The 17,076-nt window shown below is 47.1% G+C and overlaps 3 protein-coding genes across 3 annotated transcripts; all 3 read left to right on the top strand.

The window, feature by feature from the left end:
- The first annotated feature begins 156 nt into the window (after window positions 1-156).
- On the top strand, window positions 157-4,386 carry LOC140002270 (gallinacin-11-like). The gene is made up of 3 exons (XM_072036549.1): window positions 157-979; window positions 1,908-2,036; window positions 2,800-4,386. Exons 1-3 carry the CDS (start codon window positions 922-924, stop codon window positions 2,925-2,927), a joined length of 315 nt encoding a protein of 104 aa, XP_071892650.1. The 5' UTR covers window positions 157-921; the 3' UTR covers window positions 2,928-4,386.
- Window positions 4,387-8,596: 4,210 nt separating this feature from the next.
- LOC140002271 (gallinacin-12-like) lies at window positions 8,597-11,213 on the top strand. The gene is made up of 2 exons (XM_072036550.1): window positions 8,597-8,906; window positions 9,380-11,213. Exons 1-2 carry the CDS (start codon window positions 8,774-8,776, stop codon window positions 9,526-9,528), a joined length of 282 nt encoding a protein of 93 aa, XP_071892651.1. The 5' UTR covers window positions 8,597-8,773; the 3' UTR covers window positions 9,529-11,213.
- Window positions 11,214-14,369: 3,156 nt separating this feature from the next.
- DEFB125 (defensin beta 125) lies at window positions 14,370-15,829 on the top strand. Its single transcript, XM_072036553.1, has 2 exons — window positions 14,370-14,477; window positions 15,579-15,829. The coding sequence occupies exons 1-2, from the start codon at window positions 14,417-14,419 to the stop codon at window positions 15,698-15,700; spliced, it is 183 nt and encodes a 60-aa protein (XP_071892654.1). The 5' UTR covers window positions 14,370-14,416; the 3' UTR covers window positions 15,701-15,829.
- Window positions 15,830-17,076: the final 1,247 nt, after the last annotated feature.

A 17,076-nucleotide genomic window follows, 5' to 3' on the forward strand; every position in this document is an offset into this window, starting at 1 on the left:
ATGAGGAAGCAACACCTGGGAGAACAGTGGTACACACTGACTCCTCCCTGGGAAGACTTTTTGCCATTTTCTGCATGATTTCACCTAAATACGTCATAAAACCAAACAAGCTTTGCCAAGAAAGGTTGGTGCTTTCTGACTGACACATGTTTTCCATATGATGCTCAACACTTCCAGGCTGAATCCAAGCGTAAACCCCTGAACCTTAACTAATCTGCAGCTTGCCTTACCAACCTGCTGCTCTACCTTTGAGGTGTAAGTTCTTCCCAGTTCTTCTACATTCTGCTGGAGTTCAAGTGCCTGCTCCAAGTGAAATAAGAGTGGAGATGGGAAATGCCCTGTGATGTGTGCTGGCTTGACCTGGATGGGTTAACTCACCATCTGGGTGTTTTCCAAGGTGTCTGAGAGCAAAACGAGCAAGCACAGGATCCAGGAGACATCATTATCTGTCGAGATCTTCACTTTCTTGTGCATTTCACCATTTTTCACATCTTCAGATTGCTCTGCTCGTCTTGATTTTCCAGGATTTCCAAGATAAACCAGGGAGGGTGCAAGGCAACCACTGATGTTGTTTCAAGGAAAGGGTTCAAGATGTCCTGAATGAGTTAGGAGACTAGGAGAATATTAAATAGTGCTTACACAACTATATGTAGGTGCTTACATCTCGGTGTCTTAATCTATGGGAGGTGTAGCTACCTCTCGGATTGCTTTTGTGCCCCTCTGCCATTGTTCGGGTTTAGCAGCGTGCAGCGGTCAAGCTGTACTTGTGGCTCCGTGGCCCGCCTTCCACCCTCACCACTGCCAAGGTCCCTGGACAGCCAGCTCTGTTCCCACAGCTCTATAAAGCTGGAGTGCTCCCTCCTGCCCTGCTCCACATTTCTGGTGCTGTGGTCCTGTCCCCTGCAGCTGGGACCTCCTGCCATGAAGCTTTTCTCCTGCCTCGTGGCTGTTCTCCTCTTCCTCTTCCAGGCTGCTCCAGGTAAGGGGCAAGACCCAGGTGGGGTCTGCATTTACGAGGTCAGAGTCTTGTTGCTGCTCCTTTTAGAGATGTTCCCTATTTCTTAGTCCTGGAACTGAAAGGAAAGATGAAGCCAAAGTGACCAGATACCAAACCAGAATTTTCTGATGGGAGGTACGGGTTAAACCACAACGGGGTCGCTGGCTTTTCAAAACTCCTTGAAGTTACTTTATGGCGTTTGGTGGTACTGCTGGAAGAAGGCACCATGGAAATGATCTGCCTCTTCATAACCCAGGGTCGCAAGTACTCTCCTTTATGTACTGTAGGAAAGGGATGGAAGCATTACCTTGTATTACTCAGGTTGAACTACACCAAAGAAGTTTGCGTTGGCTCTGTGAATATCCTGGCTCCCCTTCCTCAGCCCTTCTGTTGCACCAATTCATTTACTGATTGTGCTTTTAGCCTAACTTTTCTTCATATTTAAGGAAATTCCCCCTTCTTGGGGTAAAGCTTTCAGAAAAGGAAGGAACTGGGCAAATCTGCTGTCCCTTGTAACTGGACCAGATCCCAACCCTGGGTGTTGTGTAAGGTGTAGGTACATCTCAGGTGGGTAGGTACAAGCACCTTGTTGTCCCTTCCATGACCAGCCTAAAGCACAGCAGTCCCAGAACTAAGGGGCATCTGAAGGCTACCCACTAAGGGATAGGATATGATCAAGGTCAGGATATGATCAGAAACAACAGCTATCTTTTTCTCTGGTTGTACAAAGGCCTTCCTTGGAGTCCTGTGAGGTCCACGAGGCTTCTCAGAAATTTTGGAGAATCTGTCTTGTGCTTTTGGGGTATTTGTATCAGACCCGTACTAGGGGTCCATGGGGTTTCAGCAGGAGGAAGACCATGGGAAATGGACTGATCCTGCAGCACAACTGGGAATGCCGTTCTTCCTGTAGGTCTCGGCTTGCCCAAGGACACCTTACGTTGTGTTCGCTACCACGGTTTCTGCTTCCAACCAAAAGCTTGCCCACCACCGTTTGCTGCATTTGGAACTTGCTCTCAACGTCAGAAAACCTGCTGCATAGGTAGGTGTGGAAACCCTGCCTGGGCAGGCAGCATTTGGAGAGGAGATTAGCTGGGGGCCAGCTGACTGCATCCACACAGCTGGGTTTAACAGGCCCCAGCTGACCTCTTCCTCATAAATTTCTCTAATCCTTTCTGGACTTGCTTATTTTGGAGCCCCTTGTTAGTCAATTAAAAAATCAAACATTACATCTATACATGCTTTATATCCAGCTGTGCTGGTCTGACCTAAAGTTCATCCAGCATCCTGTATCTGACCATGGCCAGAGGTGGATGCTCCTCTACGGTTAGTTTGTGTGGCTGCAAAATGAGAATAATGAGCACCACAAGGGTATAATTACACTTTCCCACTCTTTCTCCTGGCTTTTGTGAATTTGCAGCTCAGGACTTTTAGATCTAGGCACCCTCATGTTTAGAAGTCCTTACTGGATTTCTTCTCCTAATTACAGATTTCTTCTGTGTGTTCTAAAACCTCTTCCTTCCTGATTTTATTCTGTACCGCAAATGAAACAAATAGTCATTCTGCAACCATCTTCTTCATAGGTTTTTAATATCCCTCCTTCAGTAGTTTCTATTCCCAGTTGGTAGATCACAAATTCCTCTTCTTTCAGACGTGCTCTGATTAACCCCATAGTCCTTTGTGTCTTTACGTTTGAAGACACAGGAACCAGAACCTCGTGATTCTCTCCATGTATGAGTGTGTCAGTGGTTCAGATAGTGATGCAATTATGTTTTCTGTTTTGACTTAAATCCTTTTCATTCCAGACACTACATCAAACCTCCATACTTGTCAAGAAGAAGGGGGCCATTGCGTGCCTCCGAAAATCAAATGTCTGCGAGGGCAGCTGGGACTTTGCCCTCGCAAAGGATGGAAGTGCTGCAAAGAGATGTAATAAAGACCTCACAGAACTGCAGAAAACCACAGAAATGCATGGACAAGAAAACAAACAAGCTTTCTTCCTGGTGTTGTAGAGAAGCTGCCTGGCTTTCTCAGCATATGAAGTGTATAATTACTTACAGGCAACGTGTTTTTTTAATCTATATAACGAAGGCAATAAATATTAAACAAAGAGTGTAACAGTCGCATAAATGCTCAGAAAGAGGCAGAACATCTCTGCCTTACACCCACGCAGAGAAATCCACAGAAGCATAGCTGTTACGCCCTTGGAAACCACATCCCCTCGTAATCTAGACTCGACCTCCCTCTTTTTTTCTGTCCTGCCCTGCAGCTTGCAGCGCGGCACTTGGGCTCCCTGCCTGCTTGGACTTTGCAGCTTTCTGGAAGGCATCTGCCATCATTCTGCCTGCAAAGCCCCTGGCACGTTGAGGTTTCCTGAGGCTGCTGTTGTGAGTTGCAGCACCAAGGGTGATCCCTGCTCAGTAGCTCCAGGGATCCTGGGCTAGGCGTTGTCTCTGGAGCGGGCTGTGGTGGGAAAACCCAGCTCTGTTGTGGTTGGAAGCTTTTGGTTGGCCTCTTCCTCCAAGATGCACTCTTTGGTCTCATTCCTTGGATGCAGTTAGACAGCTCTTGGGAAATACTGAATGTGCTCAGCTCTTCTCCAGCCCTTTGTCTGGAAAGAGGGTTTTTGGGAGCTCAGCACCTCTCAGGATGCAACCTATGTCTGCAGAGCAAAAAGCCCACACGTGCTGGGTCATTACAGTAATTTGTGCAGAACTGTGCTGGCAGATGCAAACTTGATTTAATTGGCCTTTTTTAGAGAGCTATTCTTCAGAAAATGTTATGGGATCATCCCGTCTTTGCTCCAAACAAAACCTCCTTGCACAATTCTGTATCAGGAATAAGACGACCATTTGTGACGATGAAATCTTTTCCTTCTGTTAAAGAAATAGGAACAGTGACTTTTCTGTGACTGCCTCACACTGGTGTTGCTATTGCAATAACTACTTTTTTTTTTTTTTTTTTTTTTTTTTTTTTTTTTTTTGGCTCTGTAGTTTGATTTAGAGGCCTAAACCTTTTTGCACAGGGCTTAATGGAAATATATAATCTGTGTAAAAAGGAAACTGTGTAAGTTTGCCTAAACAGACATAGGAATACCACACATACAGGCTTGGTAGAAGGGAACTGTGATTTTGCTGAATGCTGTCCACTTTCTACTTAACACAGATGTATTTTGTGGGTTGCTTCACCTGCTGGGAATATTTCAAATCCATTCCATACTGTTCATATGGTACGCCCTTCCTGATTACCTGAGAGCTCAAGTATTTCTGGTTTATTGTCAAATAAAAATGTATTTTTGAAGAAATCTTGGAACAAACATTCTTGAAATTCATGCCCTGTGAATGCTTCTGAAACTCAGTCACAGCAATATTTCTTACAAGGAAGTACTGAGAAGAAACCTGTGTATGCACTGCTTACAAATGTGGAAATTAATACAACGTTCTTTATTCTTATAACTTGTTTTTTTTTTTTTCTTTTTTTTTCTTTTTTTTCTTTTTTTTCTTTTTTTTTCTTTTTTTTCTTTTTTTTTCTTTTTTTTTTTTCTTTTTTTTTTCTTTTTTTTTTCTTTTTTTCACTGTGCTTTATCCCTATATACGAAAACTCCTGCTTCTCTGCCAAAAAAATGCCACTTGATTGTGCTTGTGTATTGGTCCCAAATGTTAATAGGACTGGTATTTCTTTCCTGCCAAAGCTTTCTGAAGACATAGACAGACAGGTAAGTGAGGAAGATGTAAATCAAGATAAATTTTAAGTCTCATGGGTGCATATAGATGCCAGTCTCCAAAGCTGAATCAGTCCGGTGAGCTGGACACAAGCCATATGCATATATCTCCTCTCCAAGAAGTGTCCCACAGGTAATATTCCCTTATATGTAATAATAAATGGGAAATTTATGGCCTTTCTCAGCCCAAATCAGTCTCTCATTACTATCCAGAGACCCATGGCGTCCTCCTAAAAACATGGTGTCCCATGTGTCCACCCTACAAACACCCTTCTTGCATTGGTGCCCAGAGAAAGCTTCCAGCTAGTGTAAGGGTTTAATCAATTCAAATTAAATCAATTTAATTGATTTTCTCATTTAATTCTTTTCCTCAAGGAATTCTTTTCACTCTTTTAATACCTCTGAGGATGTTTTCTGCCAAGTCCGTTGCTGGCAGCTCAAGATGTGTTTTATATAGGTATTCCCCAAGATTGTGCCATGAATCAGGCAGATGTGTGTGTCTTGCAGCTGGAAAGAGTGGAACCTTTCCCAAAGCCACAGTTTTTTTAATCTAGGATGGATTAGTAATGGGGAAGAAAGATTTAGAAATTATTCAGCATTTTTTTAAGGAGTTGGGCTGCCCTTTTTATTTTTGGCTGAACAAGGAGAGCAATTAATACAGCTACACAGAGAGGAAAAAAAATCCCTCAAGAGAAAAAAAAAAGCCACAAATATATAAGTATTATGTAGGAGACGTCAGAACAAGCTTATGTTCTGCCTGCACCAGTTGATTTGAGTTATATTAGGAGCTTTAAATGTCAGCAGCTCTTCCTGGAGGAGTCTTGGAAGAAGAAGCAAGAGCAAGAAGCAAGGCTGCAGATGGCTCGTCTGCTTCAGAAGTGGGCAGGAGGAGCCTCTTTTCTTTCAGTTCACAAGAAACTGAGGTTTTTGAGGAAAGTGTGTCAGTGAGTACGTCTGAGGCACTGTCGGAAGCTGCTGTCCCTGGCTCTCTGCCTCTCACCAGGCAGTGTCTCTAAAACCCCGTGCAAGCTGAGAAAACCCTTTGCTGACAGATACTTGATGGTCTGTGGAAACCAGGCAGTTCTGTGAGCCAGGAACCTCCTCTCTACTGACTCAGGCAATCAGATAACCAACAGAGCCATGAATTTTAGCTCCCAGGCCCAGCTTTGGAAGGTGTTTTTTGCCTTTGCCCTAAGCCAAGACGGGAGACAGTGTGATGAATGAAGTATTTCCTTTTTTTTTTTTTCTTTTTTTTTTCTTTTTTTCTTTTGGACCACAACCAATTGTTTGTACACGTTTACACTTGTGCCTGGTTTGGACTGTTGCCTGGTTCTGCCTGCTTAGATACGTCCCTCATCACACAACACACCAGCCACAAACACTGCCAACTTATTAGTTACTTATTAGAGTTACGTGACTTTTCTAAGGCAGGAGGATTAATCAATATTGAATCAATCAATAGTAGTGGCTCTGAGAGCCCTGCTGAGCTGTTTACAGGCCATGACACCAAGCAGGAGAGCAGGTCCAGCAGCCTGGTGGGTCACCTCTTGGAAAGTCATCCTGAGGCTTTGGTTTGGGTTTGAGAAATATTGCAATTCTGCTTCATTGGAGAAAAATATCCTGCTAGAAGGATTTTGGGACATTAAGCTCCTTCTGCATTGCTTCTCTGGTCTTTTCCTTGTTGATTCTCCCTTGCTGGAAGGATGCATATCTCAGCTTGTGAGTCAAGGTGTACAGGTATATGGAGACAGGATGGGGTCACCAAGGTCCCCACCATGTCCCACCACCCCCTGGTTAGTAAGAACATGGCTGAGACACCAAACGAGGTCCACAAAAAACACTGGGGGATGAGAACACCCAGCTCTTCTCTAGGGGAATCAGATGTCCTACAAAAACCTTGGCTTGTGGGTTGAGGTGTTGTTCTTTCCACATACATTATGGAGCATGGTGTGGAGGGAAATCCCACAGCCAACTTGGGATTTGTGGCAGGGTATCCACAATGACACAGAATGGGTGGCCTAGGGACACAAGTAAATGAGTCCAGAGGGATTCCTTACACGGAAGAGGTGGGCACACTGTCAGGACTGTGCAGCTGGGGCGTTATTGGTGAAGTTTCTGTGCCATGCTCCAGTGTTTTTCATCTATGATCCTTCCTTTCTGGGGAGGGTGCTCTGGAGGGGAGGGGATTGATGAATGTGTTTTGTGTCAAACTGGAGATGGAAAGGAAGATAGCGGGGAAATCATTTGCAAACCAAGCCCTAATGCACAAATAACCAGAGGATAGAAGTACCCTTGGGCAAACAGTTGTGCCCTGCTTCAACAAAGCTTTTGAGCACGCATGGAGCTGTAAGTTCCTGTATTTTCCTGATGACTTGAGAGCCCTAGAGGTTAAAAGAAAAGAAGTGTGGGAGTTATTTTTGAGAAGGCTGCAATTTTTCTTTCCCCTTCCATGGCAACCCTTGGCCCGTCATTCAGCCACAAGAGATGCTCAGATGTGTACCCTCTTCTCCTGCACCTGGATAAAGAAAATGAGGGGTGTTCTAGCACTTGACTGCCTTGTATCAGCCTTTGAACAAGGTGTTTTAACCCATTTGACCTGAGAAGATTCAATAAAATTTGTCTTTTGTCCTTCTTGGCTTTTGTTGCCCCCACCTAGGCACTGGTGCCACTTGAATTGTCCCAAGCAATCATGCTGGGCTTTCAGTGTCCTGTCTGCCACTGTCTTGCAGAAATCCCCGGAATTTTGGCATCTCCAGTGACATAAATCAGGCTTCTTGTGGCTACGAATCCAGGACATCATTCTTGGACTCTACTGAGTGCATCTGAACTACATTTTTTGATGGAAAAGGTAATTTTTAACCTGGATCCTTCAGCTCTCTGGTTTATGATGCATTCACAGGAGCAATTATATGAACAAAGCTGAAGGAACAGCACAGGCAGCAGCCAGGCGAGGGTAGCTGGAGTATTGCATGCTGATTTTACAGCCAGAGCTACACTTCTGTCACATAATTCTCATCAAGTGGAGCACTGATGAGTTAACTGGCCACCACCTCCACCAGCACTGTGTGGTCAGAGCACTCAGGAATGAAGCCTCCCAAATTCCTCAGAAGCCAGAGCTGGGGTGGCCTTTTTGGCAGGAAAATCATGGCCAGGTTTCAGCTGGAGAAAATGTTCACATGGGCTCGGATCAAAAGGAATCGCTCCTAGGCTCTCCTCCCTGCAGCTCCTCAGCAGCCTGTCCCAGGAGGCTGCTGCCACCCAGCCCAGCACCTCCCCAGGCACTTTGCTGGCTGCTGGCAAAGGACAGAAGAAACCCTGCATATTTTTTTTTTAATATATTTTATGGTATTTTATTGCATTGCGTTTTGTTTTGTTTATTTTTATTTAGTTAGTTAGTTTAGTTTAGTTATTTTTCTCCTCTCCTCTCCTCTCCTCTCCTCTCCTCTCCTCTCCTCTCCTCTCCTCTCCTCTCCTCTCCTCTCCTCTCCTCTCCTCTCCTCTCCTCTCCTCTCCTCTCCTCTCCTCTCCTCTCCTCTCCTCTCCTCTCCTCTCCTCTCCTCTCCTCTCCTCTCCTCTCCTCTCCTCTCCTCTCCTCTCCTCTCCTCTCCTCTCCTCTCCTCTCCTCTCCTCTCCTCTCCTCTCCTCTCCTCTCCTCTCCTCCTTTTTCTTTTTCTTTTTCTTTCTTTTTCTTCTTTTTCTTTTTCTTTTTCTTTTTCTTTTTCTTTTTCTTTTTCTTTTTCTTTTTCTTTTTCTTTTTCTTTTTCTTTTTCTTTTTCTTTTTCTTTTTCTTTTTCTTTTTCTTTTTCTTTTTTCTTTTTCTTTTTCTTTTTCTTTTATGATTTTTTTTTCACATAGCTGTCTACAGCTGGCAGCCTCCCAGCCCCACGTGCCAGCTGCCAGGCAGGGGAAGCGGGGAAGCCGACCGCCGGTGAGCACGAAGCAAGGCAGCATTGTTTGGAGACGCAGCACCGGGTCAGAGCGACACGGAAGGTTGCTGAGCAGGGAATGTCATGGGGCTATAATTAACTCCTGCCTGCTCCCTCCCTCTTTTCTCCAGGATGCCATCCCGCTTGCCTACAGCACGCAGAGGCTTCTGCAAAATCCCCTGCTCAGCCCTGCTGCTCTCCAGCAGAACCCAAGCGATGGGGATCCTCGGGCTCGTTTTAATCTTCATCTCCCTGATCGCTCACGGTAAGACCAGGCAGGCTGAGGGTGGTAGGCAAAGGTAGATGGGAAAAGGAAAAAAAGCTTTCCTTGCTGTGTGATCAAATCAAAATGAGAGCGATATTGAAGGGGGAAGGTGTCCTCAGGCTTCTGGATGAGATAGGGTGTAAAATGGTAAAATGTGAAATTTAATCCCCTGGGGTAATGCAAATATGGGACAATGCACAGCAAACTGGCCAAGGAATCCCCAGAAATGCCTTCTGCTCTGGGCTCAATTTTTGGATCCTCCAGGAGAATGTTTCTTCCCTTCTTGAGGCTGCAGCTGGTGTTGAGATGGGGATCCTGGGAGTGCTTGCTGCAGTCTTGCACGTCTGGCTCCATGCACACTCCCAGCATTGGCTTGGCCAGGCACACGGTGCCCTGGGAAGCTCCACCAACTTTTATTTTCCCACCTTGCCAGCTCAGGCATTTTCCCACCACCTTTCTGCTTCTTTCCACAGGGCACACACACGGACCGGACAGCTGTAACCACGAAGGGGGCTTGTGCCGTGTGGGGAACTGCATCCCTGGCGAATACCTGGCCAAGTACTGCTTTGAGCCTGTCATTCTCTGCTGTAAAAGTCCATCACCAACCACTGCAAAGAGCTGAAGGTGGCCAAAAGAGCAAGCTGCAGCACGTGGAGAGCTGCAGGCTCTGCTGGCGAGGAACAGGCTGCGGCTGGGGAGGAAATGCTGTGCCTTTCTACGGCTGTGGCTTCCCTGCTCCAGCTCCCCGAGGCTGTGCATTTGCTCATGGACTTCTCAACACATCATTTTTCCCTTTTGCTGTGACTTTTTAAAGCCGCCCAGGTTATATATCCTCCCCCTTTGGCGTCTGGTTGTTACCTGTCATGCCCAGGTGAGGAATTGCCTTTCTCTTTACCCCAAAACAATAAACCTGAGGTTTAGCAGAACAAGTGCCTGTCTGTGACTGCGGCTGGCACCCAGCACAGCTGCTGCTGGGGACATGCTCTGCCACTCTCCAGGAGGGGACAAATCCTTCTTCTCCATCACTTTCAGTGCAACAGCTACAGTAGGGGTGTCCTAGGTTCATCCTTCTTCCACAAAACAGCAAGAGAAGGAAGACCCCAGGCTTGCTTGTTTGAAATGGAGGAAGGGATATGAAAGCAATGCAGTGTTGCCCTTGGCTGCTCTCCTCACCTGTAGGCTGCATTTCTGGTGCTCCTCCTTTTCTCTGTAGTCACCCAGCAACATCTCAAAGCAATTAGAATGTTTGCACCTGATGCAATCATTAAAAAAAAAAAAAGAAAGAAAGAAAAAGGAAAAAAAAAAAAAAAGATTTTATGCAGCTTTCTGCATGTAAGTAGTATCAGCCAAAATCCATTTGCTCTCTTGGCCCTTCTGTGTTTTTGCGGCGTGAAATTTTGATCCCCCTCTCTGTCAGATTGCTTTTGGTCTCTCCTTCCAGGTAAAATCACTTCCCTCTGGGTCGATCAGTTCTGTGAAAGCAAGCAAACAATGATGTAATGAGGGAGCTATGCCAGTTAGCTGAGGCATTGGCCAGAGCCAGGGAAAAGTCCTCCCTGGGAGATGAAATTCTTGCTGGGATGAATCAAACAGGAAAATTCCCATTGACTTCACCAGGGTCAGGACCCATCGCTAGAGGTCCAACGATGAATTCATCCGACTTGAGGATGAATTCATGAGCAGCCCGGATCCTCTCCTGGGGTCATCCCAGCGCAGGCAGAGCACGGTCCGGGACACCGAGGCATGCGAGGAGACGCCAGCACTCCCTCGGTGCTCCCAGTGGCTGGACAGACGGACAGGAGCACTGGCTGTTGGCTTGGGAACCGCCACTGAAAACAGATGGGGCTGAGCCCGGAGCCAAATTCCTCCCCAGATCCGACCGACTCCAGCCCGGCTCGCCAGCACGCGCTGCTGTGTGGACACGGCACAGGCAGGGGTGTTTAAATCAAGGCGCCCTTCCAAATCAAACAGCTCCTTTCTCAGCTTCGTCCACAAAGTTTGTGGTTCGCGCCTCTTATCTGGGGACTGCTAGCCACCATATTTATAGCCTGTTTTCCTAAGAAAGTGCAGCAGATGAGCTCATGCAGCTCATCCTGTGAATCTCCCTGCCAGATGCTAGGCTGCCTGCCCCCGATAGGTTTTGAAGCAATCAGCCAGCCAAATTTCAATTAAGGTAAGGTGGAAGTGTTCAGGCAGCTTATAGGCAGCGTTATACCTCTGGCAGTAACGTGACAGTAAATGCAAGCTGCTGCTAAAAGGCACCATCCCACTCTCCCCCAGTTGTGTGCTCCTTTGCTCACTGTTCTGGCCAGAGATGATCCAAAAAAATATATATATATCAAATAAATAAATAAATTGTTGTCATTTCTGCATGATAAATAAGATGAATGGACATCCAGCCAGGAGAGAGGAAGGACCAAGGACAGAGATGGGGTGTGGAGAACAGCACAACCCAGTCGCCAGCCCATGAGGAGCTGCTTAAGCAGCAGCATAAGATGTTTTGTTGTGAGTGTAGGGGATGCTGCTCCAACTGATTACCCTCAGGATGTAACCCTGTAACCCAAGGGAAGAAAAAGGCACCTGCAGCCACGTGGACAGCCAGGGTAGAGCCCTACCCTCATGCCTGGTGTGTTGACCAGCACGAGCCTCCTGAATAACTGCAGATGTTAGCTCCCAGCATGTGGCCTGAAAGTCCCACTCACTGGAATTTGTTTGCTGTTCCCAGGCAACACGGCAGTGTTTGTTTGGCAGAGAAAAGAAATCCTGCTCTTAAAATGCCATTGTTAAACAGAGCTGTGTAATCAGCACCAGGACGATGGTCAAACAGAGTTCTGTGTGGGCAAGGTGAGCGTCATACTTGTGGGCAAGCTCCTCATGTCCTGTGGACATGGGTCTGGCACTACACCTACCAGCCCAGTACAGATGTCTCAGGTGCCCCAGAGCATCCCAAATGGTAATAGGTGTCTGTGTTTAGGCAACTGGAATAAGTGCTAGATCTCCACCAACTTCACTGAGTGCTTAGACATCTCATGGACTTGAAGACCTACACGTTCTGGATGTAGGCAGTGGATGCTCCATCCCATGAGGTGCTCAAGACCAGGCTGGATGAAGCCCTGGGCAACCTGATCTGGTGTGTGGCATCCCTGCACAAGGCAGGCAGTTGGGACTAGATGGTCTTTAAGGTCTCTCCCAACCCAAATCATTGTGTGATTCTATGTTTTGTGTGACTATGTGTCTGTAGGCCTGAGCATGCATAGGATTTTGGCATTATCCTCCCAAAATCTCCAGCAGGCTCATGGTAGACAGGAGGCATGACAGCCCTCTGGGCAGAGGTTCACACCAGAAACATCTCTTGCAAAGTAGGACTGGCATTGGGTGGTTTAGGGGAAATCTAGAGGATCAGGAAAGTCTCCTGAAACGTGCTGAGGCCTTACTGCTCAAGGCCTAGTCATGAACAATACCTATGGGGAAACCAGGGGGAGTCAAATTTAGCAATTGATTTTATGATGGTATGATAATTTACCACATAAAACTTCTCTTCCAAGAGAAGAAAAGTCTGAGAGTGGGAGAAAAGTTCAGATAAAGGACACAGATTTATTCTTTCTGTACTGAGGCCTTCCCTCGTGGTTGCTATTATGGCAGGAGGTGGATGGCCCCTTGGGTTGGTGAGGGATGGATGCCATTGTGGTCTGTAATGAAAACCTGCCCATGGCCATGGAGAGTTTGTGGGACACATCTGATCCCAAACTGGCCCATGGTCACTTCTTCTGAGGTGCTGTACCTGTGCTTGTTTTTCTCAGGGTTTGGTGAAAAAAGGGGAATGGGGAGGCATCATAAGATGGTTTGGGGCTCCAGGAGACCTTCCAATTGCTGAACCATTTGGCCCTACAGATTCACTGCTGTGGTCATCGGCACTGCAGTAAATATACCCCAGGCTGAAGTTTAAAGCCTGGGTTCTCCAGGCCCTTCCATTTGGGGCCCTGGGGAGGATAGGGATTGACCTGACTCCTCCCCAGCCCTGAAACCCCTGAGGCACCCAGGAGCAAAGTTATGTCACTGAGCACAAACCTTCTTTTGTGTGCTTTGGGCTCTGAAAAGAACCATCTGGTGGCAGGTTTGGGAGCAAGGAAGGGTGGGAGAGGCTCAGCAGGAGCTGAGGCCAGCACGGCGTGAGGACCATGCAGGAGGGAGCAAGCCCAGCTGCTGTCACAGCCATCTCCTGGGGGACAGAGACTTCCTGCCCCTGGTTTCTGGGGAAAATCTGCTTTTTTTTGGTATTGGCTGGGTTTGGCTCCTTTTCCCAAAGCACACTCACACACACACTTTTCTCTTTTCCCAAATCTTGCTCCAGGTTGCATGTGGCCAGTTTGCATGGCACGCTGTTTAAATGCTCGGTGTCCCATCACCCAAAGTCCATCTGGCAAAGAGCCCTTCACTGCACTGTTTGGTGAAGGTGATCCTCGTTCCATTAAAGCAGCCCAAGTTTTACAATTTGCACCCAGCCTGCAAATAAAAGGCCACCAAAGTGACTTGCAGAGGTGTTGGTGATGCCCTCTGCTGCTTCACTGCTGTAAAAAGAATCTTTGATAGGGTTTCTATTCCCTCTTCCATTTTTTTAATTTTAATTTTTATTTTTTTTCCTGTTTATGGGAGATTTCTGCTTGCTGTTTGCTTTGTGTTGTTTGCTGAAGTTGAAATTCAGGTCCCACGTCTACTGATTTCCTGGAACTGACCTGGAGAACTAAAACAAACCAAGGGTGAGCTGTGATACGCAAGCTTTTCCTAAAGCTCCTGCTCCTGTTCATTGCAGAGACATGCTCCAGCTTTCCTATTTAATGAATCCAGAAAGGAATATGTGGAATTGCTATTTTTTCTTGACAGCTGTAAACAAAAGCTTTGCCAATGATCGCTTTGCAGCCCAGAAGTTGGGAAATGCAAACAGACCTTTGATTTTTAAGGATCCCATGCTTTTCAAGCCAACCTTGTGTTGTCGGGGAGTGCTGGGGAGAAGACTCTGGATTTTTTTCACGCTTGATTTTGTCCGTGCTAAGCACAGAGACTGGGAGCTGGAAATTAATATAACATAAATAAATAAATAAAAAGGCAGAAAACTTTGATCCTGCACACGCTTGGACGGGTTTTCAACATCTCATGCTCGAGCCTACAAACACAAGAAGAGCCAGACTTGGTCAGCCCCAACATCCTGGCTCCAGCAGCAACCAGAAGCAGCCTCCCCAGTGCTCGGTGCAGTTTGCTGACAAAACTCTGCTTTTATTTTTATTTTTTTTCCTTCTTCTTCCCCCCCTGTAAAATGATGTGTCCAGGAGTGGGCACATCCCAGTGCCACTGTTTGCTGTGGTGTTGAAATGCACATGAGATTGACAAAGTTCCCTCCTGTCCAGCAGCGTTACACAACCCCCCCAACCCTATAAATCCAGGATTTTCCCTCTTCTTTATCTCTTTACAGCCCTTCACTCCTCCCCGCAGGGAACACCCACCCACGCTCAGCCATGCGGATCCTCCAGCTGCTCTTTGCAATCATTGTCATTCTCCTCCTCCAGGATGTTCCCGGTAAGGACGAAATATTTGCAGGGGTTTCTGCAGGACGGAGAGGAGAGGAAAGGCAGCTCCCTACCCCCAGGTAGAAAAATACAGGATAGAGTCCTCAAATCTAACCACATCAAGGCTGACCTAATTCTTGCTTCCCAGGAACAAATTTCTTCTGAAATTATCTCCATGAAGCTCCTGGATGCAGGTGTCCCAGGCTCATGAGCTGTATGTCTTCTCCTCTCTATCCTCTCACAACCTTCCCCAAAACGCTGAGCCTAAGCCAGGAGCCTGAGCTCTGCTCCTGACCAGGGCACAAGCCTGATCCCCTACAAAACAAGGAGAACGCCATTAAACCAAAAGGCATCTTTCTGGGGAAGGGAAGTGGGGGGAAAATCTGAAATTTTTTTTTCTTTTCTTTTTTTTTTTTTTCCTCTTTTCTTATGGGATTCTGTTTGAATAGAGAAGCTTTGGCTGGGCTTTAAGGTCACTATGGTATCACTAGGACTATGATGGTGTAGCTGCTGTGGAAATCAACCCTGATAACCAAAGAGATTTCCTTTCTCTGTGTATTTACAGTCTCATTTAATTAACTTAAGTCCTAGGGATAAAAGGAGGAGAGGGAAGGGCTTGCCCACTCTGGTGGTGAGTACCCACTGGTGCATCCCTCCAGAAACCCCAAACTTGGTATTCCTGCTACATGTAAAGAAAAGCAGCATACACCTTCTTTATCAAAACAGGGAAACTTAACAAAAATATTATTATTATTATTATTATTATTATTATTATTATTATTATTATTATTATTATTAAATTAATTATTAATAATAAATCCAGTGGATAAAACACCTTCTCCAAAAGCCACATCTCTGACAGTTGGTGTTGCCCAAGGGATCTGCCTCCCCTGACAGCCAACCCAAAGCTGGGCATCTCTCCTAGGCTGTCTGTAAGGAGACTTGCTGGGCTTGGTGTAAGGAGCTGTTGCTTCATGCCCTTCACCACAAAGCCCGCTGAAGCTCCTGGTTCCAGCCTGAAGCTCTGGTTGCACATCCAGTGACACCACGGGGGCCTCCGGGTGGGTTCCCAGGTCCCCTAAGTGTGTCTCCATCCCTTTTTCCCCTGCAGCACGAGGCCTTTCGGACAGCCAGCAGTGCAGGCACGACCACGGGCACTGCCGGAGGCTCTGCTTCCACATGGAGCGCTGGGCTGGGAGCTGCAGCAACGGCCGCCTGCGCTGCTGCAGGTGAGGGCGACCATACTGGGACAAATCCGGCACCCTGGGCACCAAAACTGTCCCTAGGAGCTGCTCTCAGACACTGCCATTCACATCCACAGCTGGGTTGGTCCGTCACCAATAAACCTCTTGGTTTTCTGTATCCTCCTGTGTCTGGAGTGCAGCTGCATTCCCTCTGAGATGGATTGTCCTGCCCCATGCTTGGGGTTTGGTTCCTTTGCCCACACGGAGGCACGGAGGGAGGATGGGGTGCACCGGGGTGGCCAAAGCGTCTGCAGATGTGGCAGAGCACCACGGGGAGGTCGGTGTCCTTCCAGCTCTCTCCTGGCCTGTGTCACTGCCTGTCACAGCCTTTATCCATCACTGTCCCTGTTCTATCCATGATTTTGGGACTCCACAATTCTGTTTCTGCATGGAGCAGCTCTCACGTGAGATCTTGCTTGCACAGGGGGAGGTTTACATCAAAAGAGAAACTCCCCGTGAGGCTGATGATAAAACCAAAAGGAGATTTTTGCCTTCATTTGCTGGCAGGAGATATTCCAGGCTGAGCCTGGTTGTGCGCATGGGGGGCAGAAGAAGAGGACCAAAGCCACCAGCAAGGCTTTGGATGGGCTCTGGATGATGACATTTACAAAGAACTCATTTTGGGGGGTAATTAAATAGCTGAAGAAATGCTGTTTGCTTAGAAGGAAAAAAAAAAGGAAAAAACTCCTGCCAGAGGAAAAATTATGGATATGTTTGTGAAGGAGGAGAAGGACACCTTGGGGCCAGCAAACCACAACCTTAGCCAGAGAGCACAGGCAGGGTTAGGACAGGCTTGGGGACAGCAGGTGGCAGCCCCAGCCTGCTCCTCTGCTTCTGCTGCAGGAAGGGGAGGAAAAAGGAGGCTAAACTTTCCCTTTTCCACCCTGACACATGATGTCTGTGTGGAAACTGCCTGGTGGAGGAGCTTTGGGTCCACACTGTGGCAAGGTTGTGTCTGTAGGAGGGACATCTGGCACAGGCTGGAAGCATGGGCGGAGTTTTACCTACCCCTCATCCATGCAGGGAGTTTTAGGAGGTGAAAAATAACATATTTCTTTTTATTTCAGACCATATCCTAACACTATGAGGGGTTGCCTCTTCTTCTGCATATGCTGAGCTGGTGGGTGGAAGTATGACTGGGAATGGGTCATGGACAGGTCCCTTTACACCAGGGAGTAAATGTGGGCAACGATGGTGCTAAGAAGGATGGGGAACTGCCCTCCACGATGTGCTCTGGAGCAAGACTCCCAGGAGCAGAGCATCATCTAGGAGAGGCGACACAGTGTGAGCAAGACCAGAAATGTCTGGAGGTGTGAGGGGAGAGGGCACCAAGGGATAAAAAAGTCTCCTCGAGAGAGAAATTGG

This window comes from Anas platyrhynchos, chromosome 3 (genome assembly GCF_047663525.1).
Source record: "Anas platyrhynchos isolate ZD024472 breed Pekin duck chromosome 3, IASCAAS_PekinDuck_T2T, whole genome shotgun sequence".
Lineage (NCBI taxonomy): Eukaryota > Metazoa > Chordata > Aves > Anseriformes > Anatidae > Anas > Anas platyrhynchos.